Source organism: Pleuronectes platessa, chromosome 9 (genome assembly GCF_947347685.1).
Source record: "Pleuronectes platessa chromosome 9, fPlePla1.1, whole genome shotgun sequence".
NCBI lineage: Eukaryota > Metazoa > Chordata > Actinopteri > Pleuronectiformes > Pleuronectidae > Pleuronectes > Pleuronectes platessa.
Genome location: NC_070634.1, coordinates 19057745 through 19078800, shown reverse-complemented (window position 1 = coordinate 19078800; position 21056 = coordinate 19057745). Strand labels below are relative to the sequence as shown.

The 21056-nt window shown below is 41.7% G+C and overlaps 2 protein-coding genes across 2 annotated transcripts; both read right to left on the bottom strand.

The window, feature by feature from the left end:
* Window positions 1-801: 801 nt before the first annotated feature.
* Window positions 802-9895, bottom strand: ankle1 (ankyrin repeat and LEM domain containing 1). Its single transcript, XM_053430760.1, has 9 exons — window positions 9490-9895; window positions 8211-8363; window positions 7832-7937; window positions 7558-7681; window positions 4582-7041; window positions 3824-3995; window positions 3301-3463; window positions 3071-3203; window positions 802-2333 (listed from the first exon to the last, which is right to left on the bottom strand). Exons 1-9 carry the CDS (start codon window positions 9552-9554, stop codon window positions 2167-2169), a joined length of 3543 nt encoding a protein of 1180 aa, XP_053286735.1. The 5' UTR covers window positions 9555-9895; the 3' UTR covers window positions 802-2166.
* Window positions 9896-12521: 2626 nt separating this feature from the next.
* Window positions 12522-19179, bottom strand: alpi.2 (alkaline phosphatase, intestinal, tandem duplicate 2). The gene is made up of 11 exons (XM_053431469.1): window positions 19101-19179; window positions 18260-18376; window positions 16879-16994; window positions 16181-16355; window positions 15718-15890; window positions 15208-15333; window positions 15052-15121; window positions 14162-14300; window positions 13691-13881; window positions 13437-13553; window positions 12522-12796 (listed from the first exon to the last, which is right to left on the bottom strand). Exons 1-11 carry the CDS (start codon window positions 19174-19176, stop codon window positions 12522-12524), a joined length of 1575 nt encoding a protein of 524 aa, XP_053287444.1. The 5' UTR covers window positions 19177-19179.
* Between the last annotated feature and the right edge of the window lie 1877 nt (window positions 19180-21056).

The window sequence follows — 21056 nt, the reverse complement described above, 5'->3', positions numbered from 1 at the left end:
TGAATCAAAAGCGGGCGCTCGACCAGCGAAGATGAAGAACATTACTGGTGCTACTGGAAAACCCCTTTACTACATGTCCTTTTAGTTTCATTTACTCATAAATGTAAGCTTACACTTTTGAAACAGCCCTGATATAGAGTCAAGAATTAAGTAAAGTATATCAAGTATTTCAAATATACTAGTATTTTTTGCCTCTGAGTCCTAACATTAAATTGGCAAATATAATATGATAAAGATCAGATATGCAGCTCGGCTCAGTCGGGTAATTTAATGTGTCAGTAAAGTCAGAGCAGGTCAGTCCACTCACACTCACACACACAGAGACACACACCTATACTGACACACACACACACACACACACATCAAACCATGATGATGCTTGTAATAAGATTGGCTCATCACTACCGAGAAGCTGTCAATCTATGTAGCCGGATGAGTCATAGCAGTAACTGAAGACCATTGTTCCTAAATTAGATTTGCATCTTTCAAGAAGAGAAGAAGAACTTGCTCTTGCAAACCAACCTCAATGTTCTTAATATATAAATAAAAATGCATTTTATAGGATTCATCTAACTGAAGCCGTTTTTTGGCAAAAGGTAGAGTAAACGTGAAAATAATTATAGTTTAAAAATATTTTATCTTTTTTCAATAAAAGTATTAGAATAAAAACCACATTAAGAACGAAACACCACTATCAATGTATCATATTTCTGCATGAAGATTACTTCGAGATTTCATTACTTCCTATGTCCACTAGAGGGACACCGATGAACAAGACATTCAAAACACCAGAGTCGACCATTTCAAGTTTTTAAGTCTTCTGTATTTCTTTTTTTTTACATAAATCCAAAATAAGGGGAAAATAAACAGGAATTAGAGAGCTGAAGTTACTGTTGATGCTTAACATGAAACAAGAGCAATTTCTAACAATTCATACACAACTGAAAAACAACAAAACATTGATCAAAATTTACTTTTGGACTTTTTACGTTTAACTACAAAAACCTGGAACCTCAAAAGGTGTCTCTACGCCCTTAATTGACATACTATTAAAATAGCTTTAATGTTTATTTAATAAAGGTAATTATTTGCATGAAACTAATTTCATGATGAAAATGTTAATGCTGTAGGTCAGGTGTTTTTACTTAAACAAGGGGATTGAGAATAAAAAAGAAAATTATCTTTCCAAACTACAAGTGTCAGTTTATAATTGTTGCTCTTCAAGCCGTCCCAGTGAGATAATGACTGGGCAACTTCCAGGCAAGTGAACATGAGTTTTAGGATATAATTATCTTGATATCCACAAACCTAGTTGAAATAGACATTAAAAACACATCTGTGGGATTATCCATATTTCATGACAGCATGTGAAATAACACAAACCAGTTTCGCGACTAACTTGGACAACTGAACATTTTTAAGTTGTGATATTGAAAACTTCAGCATCCTGTTTCTACACAAGACTGATCATATTGAAATTCCAAAAAGAATTGTACACATACGAAACACCAATAAGGCTATGACATCAATGGCTTTCTGTAAAAAAAAACATTTAAATATACAAGAAAATAAATGTGAATCCAGTCACATGAACAAATGCTTGTGACAAATATCAAGTTTCTTAAAGTTTAAACTAAGTAGTAAGAGCCAAATGTTGGCCTCGGATTAATTTTACACTACAGTAGTAACACGATAAAGCTTCTTTGGAATTTGGACATAAGATCAGTGCAGCACCAGTTAATTTAAATATGCTACATAAGATATTTGAATTTGGTTGTGGATCAATTTAAAAGTATTATTACAGCAGATGAGATGAAAAGTGTCCCGCTGGGAAGAATGTTTTTGTAAAATATCTTTCCTGACTGATGAAAGAGCTGCAGTTATAAATCTGTATTTTATCATAATGCTCATCTCCACACTCCCACGTTTTTCCTTAATCTTTATACAGTATCAAGCAAGATGATTTTCAAATTCAAAGGGTGTAAATGTCTATTCCAGATAGTGTCACATGTAAAAAAAGAGTGTATTTAACTAAGGGAGCGATCAGAGCTAATATACAGAGGGATCCTGAGGTTCAAACCCATTAAGGATTCCTTTTTTATTCCTAGTGGTATTTCCCTGTGTTGGTGTTTTGTTGCTGTTCATGCCCCTCTCCTGTAGGGGTCGCTACTGCCTGATGTCTGCCGGTCTGAGCTGCCTCTCGCCCTCAGCCAGGAAGATCTGCATGGCCCGGGAGAGCATATGGACGCCCAGCTCCCGTTTACGCTTCACCGGCCAGTTGGACGCCACGCCATAAAAATCACCTCGCTTCTGATTGGTGAGCATCTTCAGACCTGTGGTGTTATCGGAGAATCGATTGGTTATTGACAGGCTGGTCCGGCACAAGATCAATATTGACACGAGAACAACCAATGAGTTGCACTGTTAGTACAATAAGGATGAGGCAGCCTCAGGATAATATAACAGGGATGGCTTACACATTCAATTGACAATAACCTGGTAGAATAAAAGTGCAGTTTATAGAAATCACCATCCTATTGTTAAAAAATAAGATGTACAGCGCATCATTGTGATTATGTCACATTTGATTTCCAAATATGTTGAAAATTTAAATCTAGACCAATTGAATGTAATGAGCCATTGTAATTAATACTACATATTTCATATGGTAAAAGGGAAATGAACTGTATTCATGTAGCACTTATCTACTCTTATCCACCACTCAAGGCTCTTAACACTACAACCCACATTCACCCATTCAAATTCACACAGTGCTACTATAAATTGACACCCTTCCTTTTCTATCACTCGCCATTCACCGTCAGCACAGTCAAGTTGGAGTTCAATACCTTGCCCAAGGACACCCCGGCAAGCATCTCGCTGAGGAGCTTGGGATCAAACCACCGGCCTGACAATAAAGCGACCCCCCCCCCCCCCCCCCGCTAATTATGGGTCAAATGATCAGTAACAGAAGCTGCTGATAAAGAGGAGATGAGAGTTCAACCTGGAGTTCCCCAGTGGATAGCAGCACTGTTTGCCACTTCACAGAGACTCGCGGTGATGTACTCACCGATGGCCTCCACCATACAGGCCTCTCTAGTGAAGGCCTCCACTGGAATAACGTTCTGGAAACAATGCAGAGAGACGACGCCCTGCCCGGCCTCCCACACCTGGAGGATGTGCTGCACTTTGGGGCACAGTTTCTGTCGCAGAGAAGAAAAGGTTTATGTTTTACCAATCCATTTCATATCCGGATTATTTTAATTCTTAAGAATGATCAGCATGTGGCCAGTGTCATACCTTGCAGGTCTTGTCCCCTCTGAAGTACTCTAGAGCCTCGTACAGGTGGCTGTAAGGCCGGGAGCGTTTCCCCTTCCCCACATAAAATATGGCGTTGACAAAAGCCTGGAAACCCTCCTGTGGATTCATGGTGTGGCTGCGGAACGGGAGGTTCTTCGTCACTCTGACAAGTGAGAAGAAACACAAAGATCCATTTCATTATGTTTGAGGATCACAAGGCGAAACGCGAGGTGTGTGGTAAAAATTGTTAATTTGATTTTACAGATTTTAAAGCCGTATGAGCACTAATGAGCAAATAATTCAATAAACCAATTGATCACTGATGTATTAAGTAAAGACTGCGAATATTGTCTATAAGCTTGACTAAATGAAATAGGTGTGTGCGTTACAATGTCCTGTTCTAGTGACTCAGAGTGGACTGTGGAATATTAAAATAAAAATGACACCATCTCATAACATCTGGCAACATAACAGGACAGAAAGCAAAGAAAGTCACGTAACGCAACGTGAGAGACGCTCGAACCTTGGATCGAGCAGCAGGTAGTTGAAGCTGGACTTGATGACGCCCTCCCTCCACTTCCTGTTCTGATCTGGTTGGTCAAACTGCTGACATAGATCCTGCTCGTCAGTCTGACAGTCAGGCAGCTGGAAGGTCTTCAGGGCCCGACACAACTCGGGACTGAAACCGGAATCACCTGTGGGGGGGGAAGCACATGAAAATGAGTGTATGCCAGTGACCGTGATGGTAAGATAAATGATTGTAGTAAATGTGTTAATAGGTCTGATTCATTCAGTAGCTCTGATCTAATCCACCCACAAAGTGACTGATTTACTAATTTGAATGACCAACTCAGTACTTCACTACTTCATAGGACAAACATTTCTATCAGAGCCTATATACTGATATCGGGAAGTAAGAAATTCCTTATAGATTTATCAAGCAATATATGTATGAATAAATGAAATATATGGCAATTCTTAAGACTTTTTTAAACCTTAATGACATATAATAAAACATAAATAAATAATAACTTGAACTAGATAAAAAAATTAAATTTAAAGTTATCGTATTGACACATTTTACTAACATGATTGTAAAAGACTCCTATACCGATATATCCGTCGGGCTCCAACAAGTATCGATTATTATAAAAAATATTATTTAGGTGACATTTATCCTCTTATACTCTCATCCAATCACATCCCCAAAGTGCTCCTATCATGAGCTAAATGTAGACAAACAGTGATCAATAACTGAATCAATAACTAAAAAAGCCTCACCTGTGTGCGGCTGGTCTAATAGCTTCTGGTGATGTGGGGATTGGGCCTCCTGCATCAGGCGGCGCAGCCTCTTCATGTATGTGGGCCGGGTGCGGCTGCTGATCGGACCCGGACTCTCCCCCAGCTCCAGGAGCCTCGATCTCAGATCCTTGTCCGTTAACCCTTTAGTGTCGGGCAAGAAATGACTCTCCCCCTCATCCTGTTTCTCTTTCTTTATCACCGTCGGAGGCTTCTGGTTCTCCTTTCCTCTGCTGCTCGTCAATTCGGTCTGCACCAAGCGCCAGTCATAAAGGATGGTGTCCTCGCTGCTGCTGGCGCTCATGCTGGAGCTGAGCGAGGTGTCCGCAGTCGGTGGGACGTGGGTCTCGATCAATTTGTGGCCCTGTTCTGTATCGGTGTACAGGTACTCCACCGGCTCTTCCAGGTCCTGAATGAGCGGACGGCCTCCGGGTGTGTAAGACAGGTTGGCCAGGTGCTGAGGCCTGCGACAGCCCGACAGTCGGCTGATGCTGTACCTCGGGGTGCATCCTGTGCCTGGGGTGCTCGCCGGGTCAGAGCCGTCCCTGGACCTCCTGGGGGAAAAGTAACTGGAGCTGGATGAAGACGACACAGAGTCCGGCTGAGAGCTGCAGTCCTCAGTGATCCAGACATCTTCGTTTCCTACGCCGTCGCTTCTGGCCTCGTCAGGGTTATCGTGTACGTTCCCCTTCGTTGTTGCCTCATCTGTACTCGTCACATCATCGGTCATAAAATCTAAACCTTTAGCAACATCCCTGTCTTGTCCTCGCATAGCAAGCACAACCTCAGCGAGGTTTAATTCATAAGCATCCATTACAGAGTCCTGGTCTTTACCCAGTAAGACTGTATCTGATAAAGTCTGTGATTCAGTTACACTCTTGGAGAGGATGATGGTGTCCTCTTGGCTGTGGCTAACACCTGAACCAGCTCTCAGGGTGCAGGACTGCGTGTCCTTGCAATCTGCAGGTAAGGAGTCTCCTCCTGTGCTACTCCCCGAATATGATGGCGTATAATGAGTCACATGTGGGGAGCTGTAATAGTCTATACTGCTCCGAGACCTGGGCGTCTGGTGGCGTGTTCGAACTGGCGAAGGCAGGGTTTCCTCAAACAGAGACGAAGTGAGAAGGAGGCTCTCGTGCGTTTTGCTTGTTCTCAGTGAGCAGCGACTCAACCTGGAGCGAGTCCTTCCAGTTACGAAAGGACTCGGTGTGAACGGGAGTTCGGCTACTTCCTCTAAAACCTGAACTACATCAGATTCGGCATCTGTCGTTAGCGTAGTAGCCTCCTCATCAACTCTGCCTTCACTTGAAGTGTCCACAACAGGTCTGTTAGATGCAAATGCTTCATTGTTTGGGGATTTTATGTCACACAGGGACAGTTTATCAAGGATTTTCTGTAAATGGTCTGTAGTGTCAGGTTCTGAATCCATCCGGGGTTTAACGGGTGTGAGATTCCCAGCTCGCCACATACATTCAGTATCAGAGTCTGTAGAAATCTCAGTCTTTTTGCCAGATTCATGCCTGACAGACGCCTCCTCCTCAGCCGGGTGTAAAGCAGACGCATCCAGAGCACTGGTGTAATGGTCACTGTCACAGCTACTGTAATCACTACTAGCCGTGCCGCTGCTATTGCTCCCACAGGGCTGTGCGGGCTGTTCAGCTACATTAACCTGAGCCTCTTTTACACTTTCCCTCTCCTCTTCACCATCACTCTCTTGCAAAGCACAATGTCTGAGGACTGTTTTCTCCATGTCCTCTTCTGTGCTCGTGCTGCTCTCCCTGCTGAAAACATAGACATGATCCGGCGATGTGACGTCGATTCCCTGCTTGTGTAAAACAGTGGCCATGCGTTCTGAATCCAGGAAGCCAGAGTAATCAGAGAGGTCAAAGGTTAAGTTGCTGGTGCACTGGCTGCTGTCGACAGTGTGCTGCTGTTTGGGAGATTCGGGACTAAACACCGGGAAAAATTCATCGACATTCCTGAAGGTCACGCTCTTGCGACTTGTTCGCCGCGAGTGAAGTGCTGGAAGAGTGTCTCTTCGGGAGGGAGAGATTCTATAGTCAGCATGTTCGTTTGCTTTTGACTTGAACACATCATCGTTTGTTAATAAATCATCCTCCTTAAGGATCGGCATTGGAGCTGCCAGGCCCACTGCAGACATGCGAGTGCTTGATAGAATGGAGGGACCCTCAGCTGCCCAGGGTGCAAAGGAATTGTTCCAGTCCTGGTTGTGATATCTCATTGAGTCCACATCAGAAAGTCTGTTATATGAAAATCCTCGGCAGCCTGGCCTCCCGTTCATGTTAGCCAGGTTAAAGAATGATGAGCGCCGAGTGCTGCTCAACAGGGCTTCACTGGAGTCGCTCATCATAGAGGAGTGGGAGCTGAAGCTGGAGTCGGACGCAGGGTAGCTGGACGTGTCGGTTTGGTCTGAATACACAGCTGTGGAGAAAAAACTGGTATAAATTAACAGTGTCAACCAAAGGGTAAAAAAACGATCACGAGCTGGTCTTCAGACACTGTGACAGACAGATGATCGGCCTCGTGTTTGTTTCATTTGACCGGAAAAATTTTGAATGTTACAGGTACATTTTGAAGTAAATTACAGCTGGTACTGGTGGTATTTATTGATTAACTGCCCTGGTTCCTAGTGTTATTTAAGACAAATAATATCCAAAGTCGAGACTTGCATGTCATTGTTAGTATACAATTTAATAAATGTTTTATTATAACGATATGACACACTGCTAGCAAGTTAAGTACAGTATTAAAACTTAAATTAGGTAAATTACCATAGTATATGTCACTACCATTTGTAACACCACTGGTGAAGTATGGCATTCGTTCAATGTAGTTATGGAAATATTACAAGTTAGATTAATACTTGCACTTAAATTATCAGATGAACAACTAAATATCATAACCAACAGAACAAATCTTTCAAAGAGACGATCTTACAGTATTGAAAGTGAGGTAAGTCCTCCTCCTCTGTGTCTACTGAGCTGGCCTGGTGTTCCTGGAGGACCAGGGCACATTTCCGATTCTCCTGTTGCACTGCAAGCTGCCCTGGTGTATTCCCTTCCTGCACGGATAACAGGCAAAAACTTAACAGAATCTCCATTTATAAACAGTGATTTTAGATAAAGCTAAGTGTTTTATGCACAAGCCCCTTTATCTTTATTTTCCATGTCCTGAAAAGGGGCTCATACACTTTCCTTAAGTCTATTCTTACATTGTCTTTGATGTTTGGGTCTCCTCCATTCATCAAGAGCATCTTCAGATTTTGGTAACATCCCCACAGTGCAGCAATGTGAAGAGGAGTCAGGCCCTCGGACGACCTGGGAGAAATCCAAATAAAGACACAAAATATGATATTAGAATTGTGCTCAAGAATTTGAACTGTGAGTCAGGTCTCTATTTTAACATTTTTCTAATTGAAAATAGAAAAATTGTCTGCTCAATAAATTCCTCAACATCATTGACACTTGCATCTGTTGCACTGGTCAAAAGTGATTTCAATTACTGGTTATAAGTTCTGTGCTTATATATGTGTAGAATGTGATATGGAAAAATAACTATTATTCATTATTTTCACTTTTTAGTAACCATACCTAATATTGGGGTCCGATCCAAATTCCAGCATCATTTTCAAGCAACGCATGTTCTTCTCTGTTTCCTTGCCAACAGCCAGGTGTATCGCTGCGACCCCTTTAGAAGCCAACAGGTCGGGACGAGCACCTTGTGAAAGAAGCAGCTGCACCAATCTGCAGAGGAAGAGAAATCTGTTACAACCTGATGTAAACTACATCGCGGAATGCATCAACAGAGTGTTGCTTTATGGCAAACAAGTCTATGGTGACGTCTCATTAAATGTTATTGACAGAGATGTAGCAATACAGATGCCAGCTTTGGAAATGAGTGGCGTGTACCAATCCGATAACACATCTCTAAAGTATATTAGATTCACTCAGATAAAACTGGAAATTTCTCATCCCCAAAAATCTATTATATTTTGACATTCAACAAAACAGCTGTTGTGTTTTCAGAGCAAGGAAGAAGAAGCTATTTCCAGTGGTGTAGAGATCAATATAAACAATATGTCTATATATCACGCAAGAAAGTCACGCAAGTAAAACAGCCACATGACCGTATGATAGGCGTCGGTTTCGAGCTATATAAAGGAGGTAATGTTGCATTTAACCTGGATTCAGTTATGATTGTCAAAATACACAATAAAAGAAGTTCTACTCATTATCTGCACACATCTGTTTTCCAAAGGGTTTAACCTGAGACGGGCCACACAACAATCAGAGCAATCATCACTTCTGTACAGGATAATTAACATACAGCTGTCAGAATAAGTTATTATTCTTGCACTGGTAACAGATTAGTATTTGGTATCGACAAAGATCAAGTATGGAGAGGTGAATAATGATATTGGAACATCTCTAGTTGCTGGACAATAGAGCAGAAATCATTCAACAATAATTCTTAAGTGAGACTGTGACAGGGTCTTCTTGTCTTATCCATTTAGCAGAAACAGTATCTATGTGGTTTATAATTTTACCACGATGTCTATATTTGATCATTTATCCATGAAATATAAGTTGGATGAGTTAAGCTCTGATGAAACAAGCGTTTCACTGCCCCGACTTTATTTACGATCATAGATGACAGCAGCCACTGACACATATAATAAATATATGGCAAATATATATATATATATACTGATATCATATTGTAATGGCTCCACACGGCCCATACTAAGTGTTTGACTTGTATTATCCAGAGTAACATCTCTTAGCCCCAGTAATACTGTTCCGGACTAGACAGACAACATGTCTGGACAAAACACAAACAAAGAGCGAGGAGGGGGGGTCGGGCGATCACCTGGGTTCTCCATCGTTCACAGCTTTACAGAGTTGACCCTCCAGGCTTCTCTTCCTTCGATCCATGATCCCCTATGTCCGCTTACAGATCATCTGTGACCGCGTTCCTGCATCTTCAGCCCCGCGGCCCGAACCCGAGAAGCCCAGACGTGGGTCACTCTCAATGGAGGCTAACGTTAGCTAGCGGGGCTAGCTGCGACTGAGAAGCTGCGGACGCCATCGACCCATTAAACGTTGCGAGCTACTAATGTTTGAACGCATAAAACCAGGAGTTAACTATAAAGTACGTATTTCCGCATCTTCACTCCTCGGAGGGAAGTTGTTGACAAACAATGGAAACTTCCAGCGGTTGTTTATTCTCGTGTTTTGCCTTGATCGATTCTTTGACTTAAACTTCCCTCCAAACACTGAACGCCCCCTCTCCAGCCGGATGTCCCGCCCACTGACGCCTCTCATTGGACAATCGTTTTATTTTTCACCAATCAGGTTACTAGAAAGGGAGGCGCAGATCTAATTGGTGCTCATACGCGTAAGATTGTGTGTAACTGGTTGTTATTGTGTCTTTGTGTTTGAAAAAAATATTATTGTCTCCGGTTAAAAGTTATTTTAATTATAGGTACTGTGAATGTTTTTATATTATATAAATTAATATATATTCAGTTTTTTATAATTTGGTGAATTTTCATTCAACATATATGTGGTTTTGATTGCTGTTCTTTTAATCTCCATTTCGTTTTCTTTCTGTGAAGCAACTTTTTTAAGAAAAGTGCTGCAAAGATATCCATTATTGTAATATATTATATTTAGATATCATTGTCTGGGATACCCTGAAACTATACATACCTTTGCACATACTTTAATGAAGTATGGCCATGGGTCACATGGTTGGAATGACATTTTAAACTTGGAATATTTACTCTCTATTTAAAAAACAGTTTTCATAGAATAATGTCATTGCTGTTAAAGTGTATCATTTATTTTCCATCATAAATTTGTGCAGCTGATTCCCATTGTAGGTTATGTAGTTATGTAGGACATTGTAGAGGTAATGCAAATTACGGTGGCCCTGAAAGCTCAACGAACAGCAACTTAAGAAAACACATGCAAGTTGACAAAACACCAGCAAAGTAAAAAAACATCTTCATCAATTTCACAACACAACACAACACATTACAGCAACGCGCTGCAAAAAGAGAAAAGCGTTGCAAATACCGGAACGAGCTGCAAATAGAGAAACGCGCAGCAAATACCGTAACGCATTGCAAAAAGCCAAACGCGCAGCAAGAAGCCAAACGCGCAGCAAGAAGCCAAACGCGCAGCAAGAAGCCAAACGCGCAGCAAGAAGAGGCCACAACACAACGGAAGTGTTTCCAGGGGACAGCTAAAAGTGATGGACACGGCTGCCACAAAAACGACCGATACACCATAGAAATTCGGTTCCACACAGGGTTCGGCCACCCGCGGCTCTTCGGCCCCTCTGCAGTGGCTGTACAGTACAATGTTGTGCATATGTTTAGCGAACGCTGAATTTAACGAATCAGTTTTCATATTATTAACGTGAACGTAACGATGAACGTGAGTGAACGTCACGTACATTTTTTAAATCATCACCGTATCAGGCCATCATGAAATACCAGGAGCGGGCGAGTGTGTGTGTGTGTGTGTAAGTGTGTGTGTGTGTGTGTGTGTGTGTGTGTGTGTGTGTGTGTGTGTGTGTGTGTGTTTGTGTGTGTGTGTGTGTGTGTGTAGCGAGTGCTCCGGCCCCGGGCATAGACTGTATAGGTCCCGGGTCCCGGGGCTCAGACCCCGCCCACAAGCTCTTTTGATAGTAAAGGTTTCGTACCCCTGCACACTATGGATAATATATTGCCTCACAAACAGGGGCTTGCTTGTTAGCGCTGTTTATTCAGTTTAACAGGAGAAGACGACATGTCTCTAGATCGAACATCTTCCGTGATCAGAGCTCACTGTGGCTCTCTCCGAGTGAGTGGGCGGGGTCGGAGCGCCGGGGGACACACGTACACACACACACACACACACACACACACACACACACACACACACACACACACACACACAGACTCGCCCGCTCCTGGTATTTCATGATGGCCTGATACGGTGATGATTTAAAAAATGTACGTGACGTTCACTCACGTTCATCGTTACGTTCACGTTAATAATATGAAAACTGATTCGTTAAGTTCAGCGTTCGCTAAACATATGCACAACATTGTGCTGTACAGGCACTGCAGAGGGGCCGAAGAGCCGTGGGTGGCCGAACCCTGTGTGGAACCGAATTTCTATGGTGTATTGGACGTTTTTGTGGCAGCAGTGTCCATCACTTTTAGCTGTCCCCTGGAAACACTTCCGTTGTGTTGTGGCCTCTTCTTGCTGCGCGTTTGGCTTCTTGCTGCGCGTTTGGCTTCTTGCTGCGCGTTTGGCTTTTTGCAATGCGTTACGGTATTTGCTGCGCGTTTCTCTATTTGCAGCTCGTTCCGGTATTTGCAGCGCTTTTCTCTTTTTGCAGCGCGTTGCTGTAATGTGTTGTGTTGTGTTGTGAAATTGATGAAGATGTTTTTTTACTTTGCTGGTGTTTTGTCAACTTGCATGTGTTTTCTTAAGTTGCTGTTCGTTGAGCTTTCAGGGCCACCGTAGAAAATCAATTAACACTATAGAATGGTGGAGGAAGAAGAAGAAAATGACTCATTTATATTTTCTTTTTCACAGCAGGTAGATCGTTTTTATTCTAGATTCTTATATACACAACAGAGCAAAGGACTTGTCAAATCATCATAAAACAAGAGAAGACAATCTTTGACTTACATCATAAGGAAATCACTCCTTTATTCAAACATATATAAAAAATTTATAGTATATTTTCATATAAATAAAGAAGTAGGGTGGATAACCCCCCTCTCACTCAATTCTACACAAAGAGTACAATGTGGAGATGATCTATTTTTAAACCAAAATGTCTAATAGCACAGTTAATCCAACTTCAGCACAGTTTCTCCAGAGGCCATCATCTCAGGCTCAGACTGAGTAGGGTGACAGGAGGAGGAGGAGGCCCAGCAGGAGGAGCAGCAGGCTCGGGCTGATGGCTCCGGCGTGGTTGGGTGGGGGCAGCCTGCAGTTGTCGTAGGGCTCCAGACAGGCAGCGTAAGCCATGACATGGGCGATGTAGCTCTGCTCCTGGACACCGTGGAAGAGGTGCGACATTGGACCTTTGGCAAAGATGGCTACATCCTCTATGCCATGGGTCTCTGAATCCAGAGGGACTGTAGCCTGCTGACGGTAATCTTTACCCGCTGAAGTGTAGTGGGACAAAGGAGAACTAGATTAGACAAACTACTAATCTATACCGTGAGTACATCGCGGGCTAAAGAAAATAAAGCCCTGTTATATCAGATGACCTATTAAGATAGAAGGCACAAAACAGTTGAACACGAGAGCAGAAGAATATATAAAGTCATGAATAAGTACACATAGTCTGCCGTGTGATGATAGTATAGCCACCAGAACTACTACATATACAGTATATTTTAAGTATAAGATGATTGAATGATTTAGGTGAGAGAGGTAAATAAGGTAACAAAAGTAACCTTAGAAGTAACCCTGAGTACTGAAGCCAAATATAAATACAGACTTGAAGATAAACAAAGTTGTGCACTAAACTAACATCACCAGAAAAGTATGGTAAAACTCCCATTTTTATGTGTGGCTGAAAAATACATCTGTCATCTCATGTTTTCAAAAAATACTGCATACATATTTTAAACTATTACAACAAAGGATGTAGGTGTAGTTGTTACATTGTCATTGCTGTCAATTCTATTTGTCATTGTCAATTCACTGTCAGAATTTCTACTGTCTGTCTCCTGTTTAGCCACAAGGTGGAGCTGCTCTAGCACATTGTCTCCTTTGGAAACACAATCAAAGTCCACTCACAAGCAAGTGACTCATTCACATCTGGGCGAGTTCCGTTGGCAATCTGGAATCCGGGTCCGTTCCCATAAACAGCAGTAGTGAAGCGCTTCTTGTCTTCCCCCAATGAGCGAGACACCCCTGCAAATCACAGATGAAAATTAAAATCTATATCTTTATCTTTTAACTTGCAACAGTAGACGCTTTTTCTCTTTTTATTACAAAACCTTCCCCAACTTTGCTTGATCAAACAATACAAAGTTTTGGTTGTTTTTTACCTAACACGGAGTTTCCTCTGGCAGAATAGCCTCCGAAGGCAAAGACGTGGGAGTGGTCCGCGGTGACCACAGACAGGGTGTCCAGTTCACTGGTGAGTTCAGCTGCTCGCCCGATCGCCCGGTCCAGCTCCACGGCCTCGGTCAGAGCTCTTATGGCCTTGCCAGCGTGGTGCCCATGGTCAATTCTCCCGCTTAAGGTCCAAAAGAAAGTAATTGACCAATTAGTATATTGTACATTCATTCTTATCTGAATCTGACTCATGACCGGTTTATTTACAGCAGATTATTTTTGATGAATTTATTAAGGTTAAATTAACCTTATCATTTATCTGTGATTTCTTTACAACTAGTTTATGATGTGAAAGTGATGAAGTAATTGAACATTCGATAGTTGGAACAGACAGTTTAACTCCAACCGGACATTTAAGGAGAGTTTCAAGTCTGGTGAAGATCAAGAGGAAACGTTAACACTTATCTTCCACAAAGAGGTAAAAGCCCTTGGGGTTCTTTCTGAGAATCTTTATTGCTTTCTCCATCATCTCAGAGAGCGATGGGTCCATGGAGGGATCCCGCTCCAACTCATAGCGACAGTCTTTGGGCTCAAAAAGACCTAAATGTAGAAGGAAAGAGCAAAGCCTGATTATTAAGATTTGACTCAGCTTGTCAGCTTTTCTGTAAAGAGACAAAGCATCCAAACATTCTTATGAAGATAGTAGATTCACCTCAAGCGCCCAAGTTTAGCTCAGGTTTGTAGCACAAACGTTCAAGAACTTTACTTGGACTTTTTTGGATCTAAAAAAGTATGTAATAGTCAACTGTCAAACCTGTAACCTCACGATCTGATTTTCCCACGGGATTAATAAAGTATCCATCTATCTATCATCTAAACAGTGACTGAAACAAATAGATCGTAAAATATGAAATGAAATTCTGAAAAAGTACAACAGCGCCCTTAAGTCGTTTTTATTTTAAACCCAAACCTGTGATCTCTGATTGTGCAGCTATAGGTTTTGTAATGTTGTCATTTTATATGACCTTTTCTTCATATGATGATTTTTTGTTTGTGTCACGTTAGCTAATAAATGCAAATGCATAAAAATGCATTAAGGTTTAGAAAATCATACAATCATAAAAACTTGTGTATCAAGTTCCTGCAACCTGCTACAATGTTTCTCCGCATTGTTCCGGTCCAATAAACAAACTATTTAATAAGAATTAAACTTGTTACTGATCCATTTTCTGCCGAGTCACAACATTTCAGTTACTCTTGGTTCACATAAAGTCTGTACAATAAACTGGAAATGTATTATATACTGGAAATGAGGGGCACTTCTACTGGTGAATCAAAGCATTCCACTCACCCATCAGGAAGTCTGTTTTGGCAGGTTTGACGGCATCAAATTCAGCTTTGTTCCAAACATATGTAGCTTTCTGTAAAAAGCAATACATCAAGTTGGATATAACTCAACCAAAGAGAAAAATAATATGTGTTTACAATAGCATATTCAGCCATTTACCTTTTTGTCCTTAAGCCACTCACTAACAAGATTCCGTCCGTCCAGTCGGTCTCCTGTATTCGTTGGATACTCTGGGTCTCTCATGTTTTTGGGAAACATGTACCGACGACCTCCACCAAGAATGACCTGGATGGAGACACATGGTGACCATTTAAAAATTATTTCTTACTAATCCACCCTGATGTCTGGTCCTTCAGTTTAGTGTGGATGTCTTTAATCTTATCACATACAGATTGAGTACGACCAAACCATCGTTTGGGATGTAAGTTTAAAAATTCTGTATCAGTAGTTAATGATACAATTGTTCCTTAACAATGGCTGCTGAATAATCTTTAGAATAAATTGACGTGTTGGAGGAACTTCCCGTAAACCAGGTTTATAGAGAATAAGGCAGCAGCAAGTCAAAGACTCAATTGTTTAAAGATATATTTAAATGTTTTGCTACGTTTTGTTTCATTGCACGAGCTCTCTGCTGTTTCGCTACAGCGACATCTTGATATCAAGGCTTACATCTATTTCTACGTTGTTGATCAGCTGATGTGCGATGTCACGACATCCGTTCTGGACGGCCTCTTCCGTGAGTTCGGCGTCAGAGTACCAGCCTCTGTTAGCAGTGTGAGCGTAGTTGGCACCAGGAGAGGCGTGCTGCACTCGAGTTGTTGTGACGATGCCCACAGATTTTCCTGAAAAACAAAAGAACAGAGCATCTTGGTCATAATTAATCCACCGTTTTAGGGACAACATGCAAATTACACCTCATGTATACTGTATATGAATTTTGAATTAGGAAAGAAAGCCAACTGCCAGTCCTGTAAATCACACTGTGTCAGAGTTAATTAGATTGAGCTCTCATAAAACATGTAAAAAAAACTGCAAAAAGTAAGAACACAGCACCACTGTTCTGTCTGTGCAGATGTCCTATATGAAATAAAAGTGTGAATTTAAGCGTTATGGAACTACAGTCTAGACCCACCTGCTTGCTTGGCACGGTACAGAACTGAATTGACTTCATTCCCATAGGTGGCGCTGCAGTTGTACCTCGGGGTGGCGGCGGTGACCCCCAGGGTGCCGTAGTTAGCCTTCACCCCACATAAGTAAGCTGTGGCTGTGCCAGCGCTGTCGGGCATCTGCTGGTCAACATTGTACGTCTGCAGGGACCCAACACAATCACACACATGGACGTGAGCAGTGTGGGCGGATTCAGGGGGAAGGGGTTTCAAACGAACAGGAGGAAACGGCCTGCACATTTTGGATGAAGTCAAGGACTTACATCCTTGATCTACTGATGTGCTACTCCACCATGAATAAATGTAAAACATACAGGTATATTGTCAGCTGTGGCTCAGGAGCTCAGGCGCGCACCAATCAGAAAACTGGTGGTTCAATTCCTGTGTCCTCCAGTCGGCATGCCAAACAATTCCAGGGGGCAAAACACTGAACCCTAAATTGCCCCTGATGGCTGTATCGGCAGTGTGTGACTGGTGTGTGATAGAGACAGCGTTGTGTATAGAAGCTCTGTATGTGTGTGAGTGTTTGAGTCAGTAAATCTGATGATTTCATGTTTTTCAAGGTATAAATACAATAAGAGTACATATTATAATAATACAATAAGTATCCCCATTTTAAAACATTCCATTGTAGCAGTGCATGTGTCGTTCAGAGTGTGCTCACCTTTGACAAGGCCAGGTGAGGAAAGGTATCCATGACCAGGCTGGTCTCCTCCCCTGATTTTCCTGCCAACTGGCCTTTGAGGATCCGAGCAGCCGTCACCGTCGGCATCCCCATACCTGAGATCAGGTGGAAGCACACCTGAGTTTTAGATAACGTCCAACCAGGAACGCACAGAGCTGCCTTTGTGCTCAAAGCGAACCTCATAAGGCTCAGCTGATGTCGGAGTTTAGAGGCCGGTGAAAGACATCCAAGTTATTTACGCTGACAAGCTGGCGGACGATTTGCAAACCAAATACAGGAATATTTCACATTTATTCTTCTCTGCAAACCTGATTATACATTCTTATATGTATCTTTCTCTCTTTGGGAATTTTCACTCCTTATTTTCATATCATAGATTCAGATCGGACAAAGTATTTGTTAACTTTCAGAAACGACACGTAAACCACGTAACTTGATGAGAGTAGATTATTCATTAATGGTCTCACCCTGTATTTCAACACAACTTGGTTTGGGCATCAAAGCCCTGTCAGTGCTTATGGTTTATGGCGTATGGAGAAAGTCCTTAATAGAATCGTTTTGTAATGCCCGAGAACTTTGTCATTTGCTTCCAGTATCATCCCAGTTAACGGGAGGTGATTAAATGTTATGATCCAAAACACTGATAAAGTCGGACTTGAGCTGCTATCAGCGTGTATGGGTTTGGCCTCTCTGACCATAAATCAACAATGTCTCTAAGCAACTGGCATTTGTGGAGTTGTGTTACCAAATCTCGAGCTAGAATCATCGAGGAAAGAGGAAGAAGTTCAGAGCAGTGATCACTTTATCTTTTTTCAAGGGTCATGGCCACGTGTAGTATCTTATATGGGATTATCAGCTCATTTTTTGGGACCATGATGAAATCTTCTGTCCAAACTGGAGTTGGAAAAGTTTAAAGTTTTCCACCAGATCAAAGATTTCAGCAACAATGGTAGATTCAAAAAACAGTTTCAAGACCAGAAACCAAGCTTCAGCTGAGCCTGATGAACTTGTCTCAACTCTTTTCTGCAATTCGACCTTTATTCTGTGTTCGGATCAGTTGAGGACACATGCAGGCATTGTGTGGACTGTGGTTTAGCCTCGGTTCATTTTCTTATGTGTGGCTTTCCAGGCAGCAGTAACTGCTGGTGATCAGATGTCAACCCTCATCTCCTTCTACCCATAAGCCCCGGCTTTTAAGGGTCACGTAGTGCATTCGGTTTAAAGTGGTGGTCTCGTTCTCTGACGGTGAACTCAGCCACAATGAGGACGAGCTTCATTGGCTTCATCTCACCGAACAAACAAATTGGACTTAAAGCCAAAAACTGTTCGTCAACTCGTGTTAAATCGGTGGGAGACTCACCGTCCCCCAGGAAGAGGATGACGTTCTTGGCCTGGTGGTTGTTCGGCTGAACGTTCAGGGCAGTGTGAAGCGCCTCCCTCCCTTTGTTGTTCCAGTAGCTGGCATGGAGCTCTTCTTCTGTGAGTGGCAAAAAACACATGATACGTTGTGATATCAAAGAGGCACCAACAACTCTGAATGACGTGTTACTTCTGCCAAAGAGGTCCTGTTCTCAACAGCGCTTTTGTTTGTTAGTTAGCAGGATTACACAAGAAGAAATGAATCGATCTCCATGAACTTCTGTGGAGGGATTAAGTGGCCTTTGGGGAGGTTTGCAGTCTTTTTTCGAGTGCCATGATTTAATTTAGACTGTAAAACCATTGCGCTGTTTAGTGCGACATCGAAAAAAAGATTTACGAACATTACAGACATTAAAAACTCATTGAAATAAGAACAACAAGCTAAATAATAGGACAGGCAACTTTGAATACATAGTATGACCATGCTACAACGACAAAAAAGCAATAATAGAGACAGTAAATAAGAACCTTGGAGATCATTACATGATATATTATGTGTATGTTACTGTCTATAGCAAGTGGGTTTGTAATTTAAAATATAATATTTTAGTTCACTAAAAGTTTAGTTCACAGTTTTCAAGCAGATTCAGTCAGATTCCTTTCTGTTTTAATTTATACAATTCTAACTGATTAGCTGTCATAAGTCCCTTATGACAGAAGTTGACATTGTAATGTGCTAAGTTTCCTTCCTAAAACACAACTGTGTAATTCCCAATGAGAACTCTAAAGGCAGTTCTGAGAGTTTCTGAAAGAGGATTAACAGCAGTAATGTGCAACTTTACCTAAATCACACCAAGTCCATGGCACCGAGATGAAAATCAATAATCCAGTCAAAAGGAGCTTATGTCTCTGAGCCATGATGTTGACTCTATATAGAAAATTGAAGAATAAGCAAACTGCGTTCAGGAGCACTCGAAGATCCTGTTATAGTTGTATCCAAGGAGCAAAGGTCATATGAAGGGAGAAGACACACCGGCACACACACACACGTGTTGTGACAGGTCACGTTTGGGACAGTAGGTAGACTTGCATTCATTTCCTGGAGCATTTCTTTCAAATAACCTCAACTAACATAACTTGATAAACTGCACTCTGTCATTAAAAATGATCAACGTAGGATTTAAATTCTCTTTGCAGTATTCATATATGTGATGTGTCAGTGGTAAGGTGTCATGTGATAGGAGGAGCCGGTGTTATGAGTCACATGACATCACGTTTGGGGACATATGATGTGCTTTGTCAACGCAATCCTTTTGCTAACAGCAAATGTTTTACCACAACAAATTTGATCTTTAATTGCTTCTAATGGCTTGATCAGAAATGATACCTTCTTCATCTTGGATGTTTCAAGTGTGTGTGTGAGGCCTGTCAATCATTAATCTTAACTGTGATCCAATAAAGCCATTACCTGTTTTCGCCTACACAGCTGGAATGCTATCAGGTTAACCGGCAGCAGCTTTAATCACTATTGTGTTAGGGCGACTATAAATCATATCATATAATTCAGTGATGATGACGATAACAGAGTTTTATTGAAGGGCTCACGTTATTTTACAGTCGTACAAATCTCATCGAGCTCGTATTTGAACTGGCCAGACTTTAGCTCGTGTCTGAGGAGATTTACAACCCACCAACCACTTGTTTGAATTTGTGGCGGCATTAATTGATAACACATGTATCTCTGTGAGTACAGGTGGGTCTGGCTGCACATCTGTGTGGTGTTTTCAGCAGTGTGGTAAAAGAAAGCTCGCAGCACTCTGGCACTGCACGACCTTGTGGTTCAGACAGACCAACACAAGGTCACAACTTCTTTTCAATACTTGCTTTTTTTCTCAATATCAGCATTTTATACTAGGAAAATACTTTGTGTGGAGAGGCCAAACTTAAAAACTAGGTCATTAGACGTCTGTGACATGGAAATGGCATTTGACAGACTGTGTTGCGCAGTTTTCCAGGTCAATTCCGAGAATGTTTTTTTCACTGCTGATCCATTAAACGCTGCATAGATTCTCTTGCGTCAAATTTTGATCCTCAGACCATGAACGTTTGGAGCCAGTTGGTGGTCAGTGGTGATGGTGGTGTGGAGCCAGCGTATCGAGGTCCCACCGATACACATGCTCGACCAATTTCGAGTCAGTCTCAGCTCTCAGTCATGACCTTCTAACACTTTACCAAGAATATGGGGGAAGAGAACTAATCAAAATGACAGAGAAAGTCTTGGAGAAAACTGAACAGGTCTGCTATCACAAGGGAGGAGGTGTTTAATACCTACTCTGCGTCCAGCCACTAGGGGGCGATGCAGGTGATTTGGCTTCACTTTTGGGAAGCAGTTATGTCTTTTCTTCAGAATTACCTGTTATTTTCTTTATTTAAGGGTAGTTAGAGAGTTGTTATTGAATGAACTGGACAACAGACTCATCCATAAAAATTGATTTTTATTCATATATATATATATAACTAACATTTGCAAAAGAAACAGTATAAAAATACATTGACAAGATTTGCATACAAAATACATTCATGTACAATCCTAATAGATTATATCCTGTATCAAGAGGCAGACAATCTGACGGAAAACAGATTTACTCTTTGGAGCCAATGAGGTCAAGATACAAACTTAATTATTTTATTTTTTTAAAGCTACATGTCTTCCCCTCCCGAGAGCGGTTCAGTATCTTGATTAGTTCTTGTAAGGTCTGTTGGTGTCGCAGCTTGGCATGGCATGGGATGATGGAGCT

What these genes read in the sequence shown, in the direction of transcription:
- ankle1 (XM_053430760.1), bottom strand. Translation starts at nt 9,554, where the DNA reads ATGGATCGAAGGAAGAGAAGCCTGGAGGGTCAACTCTGTAAAGCTGTG. An exon ending in CTTACCTCACTTTCAATACT is followed by an intron (nt 7,042 to 7,557) that starts GTAAGATCGTCT and finishes TTTTCTCCACAG; the next exon opens with CTGTGTATTCAGACCAAACC. An exon ending in GAGGGGACAAGACCTGCAAG is followed by an intron (nt 3,204 to 3,300) that starts GTATGACACTGG and finishes TCTCTGCGACAG; the next exon opens with AAACTGTGCCCCAAAGTGCA.
- alpi.2 (XM_053431469.1), bottom strand. Translation starts at nt 19,176, where the DNA reads ATGGCTCAGAGACATAAGCTCCTTTTGACTGGATTATTGATTTTCATC. An exon ending in CAAAACAGACTTCCTGATGG is followed by an intron (nt 14,301 to 15,051) that starts GTGAGTGGAATG and finishes TTCTACATTTAG; the next exon opens with GTCTTTTTGAGCCCAAAGAC. An exon ending in TGTGAATGAGTCACTTGCTT is followed by an intron (nt 12,797 to 13,436) that starts GTGAGTGGACTT and finishes ACTACACTTCAG; the next exon opens with CGGGTAAAGATTACCGTCAG.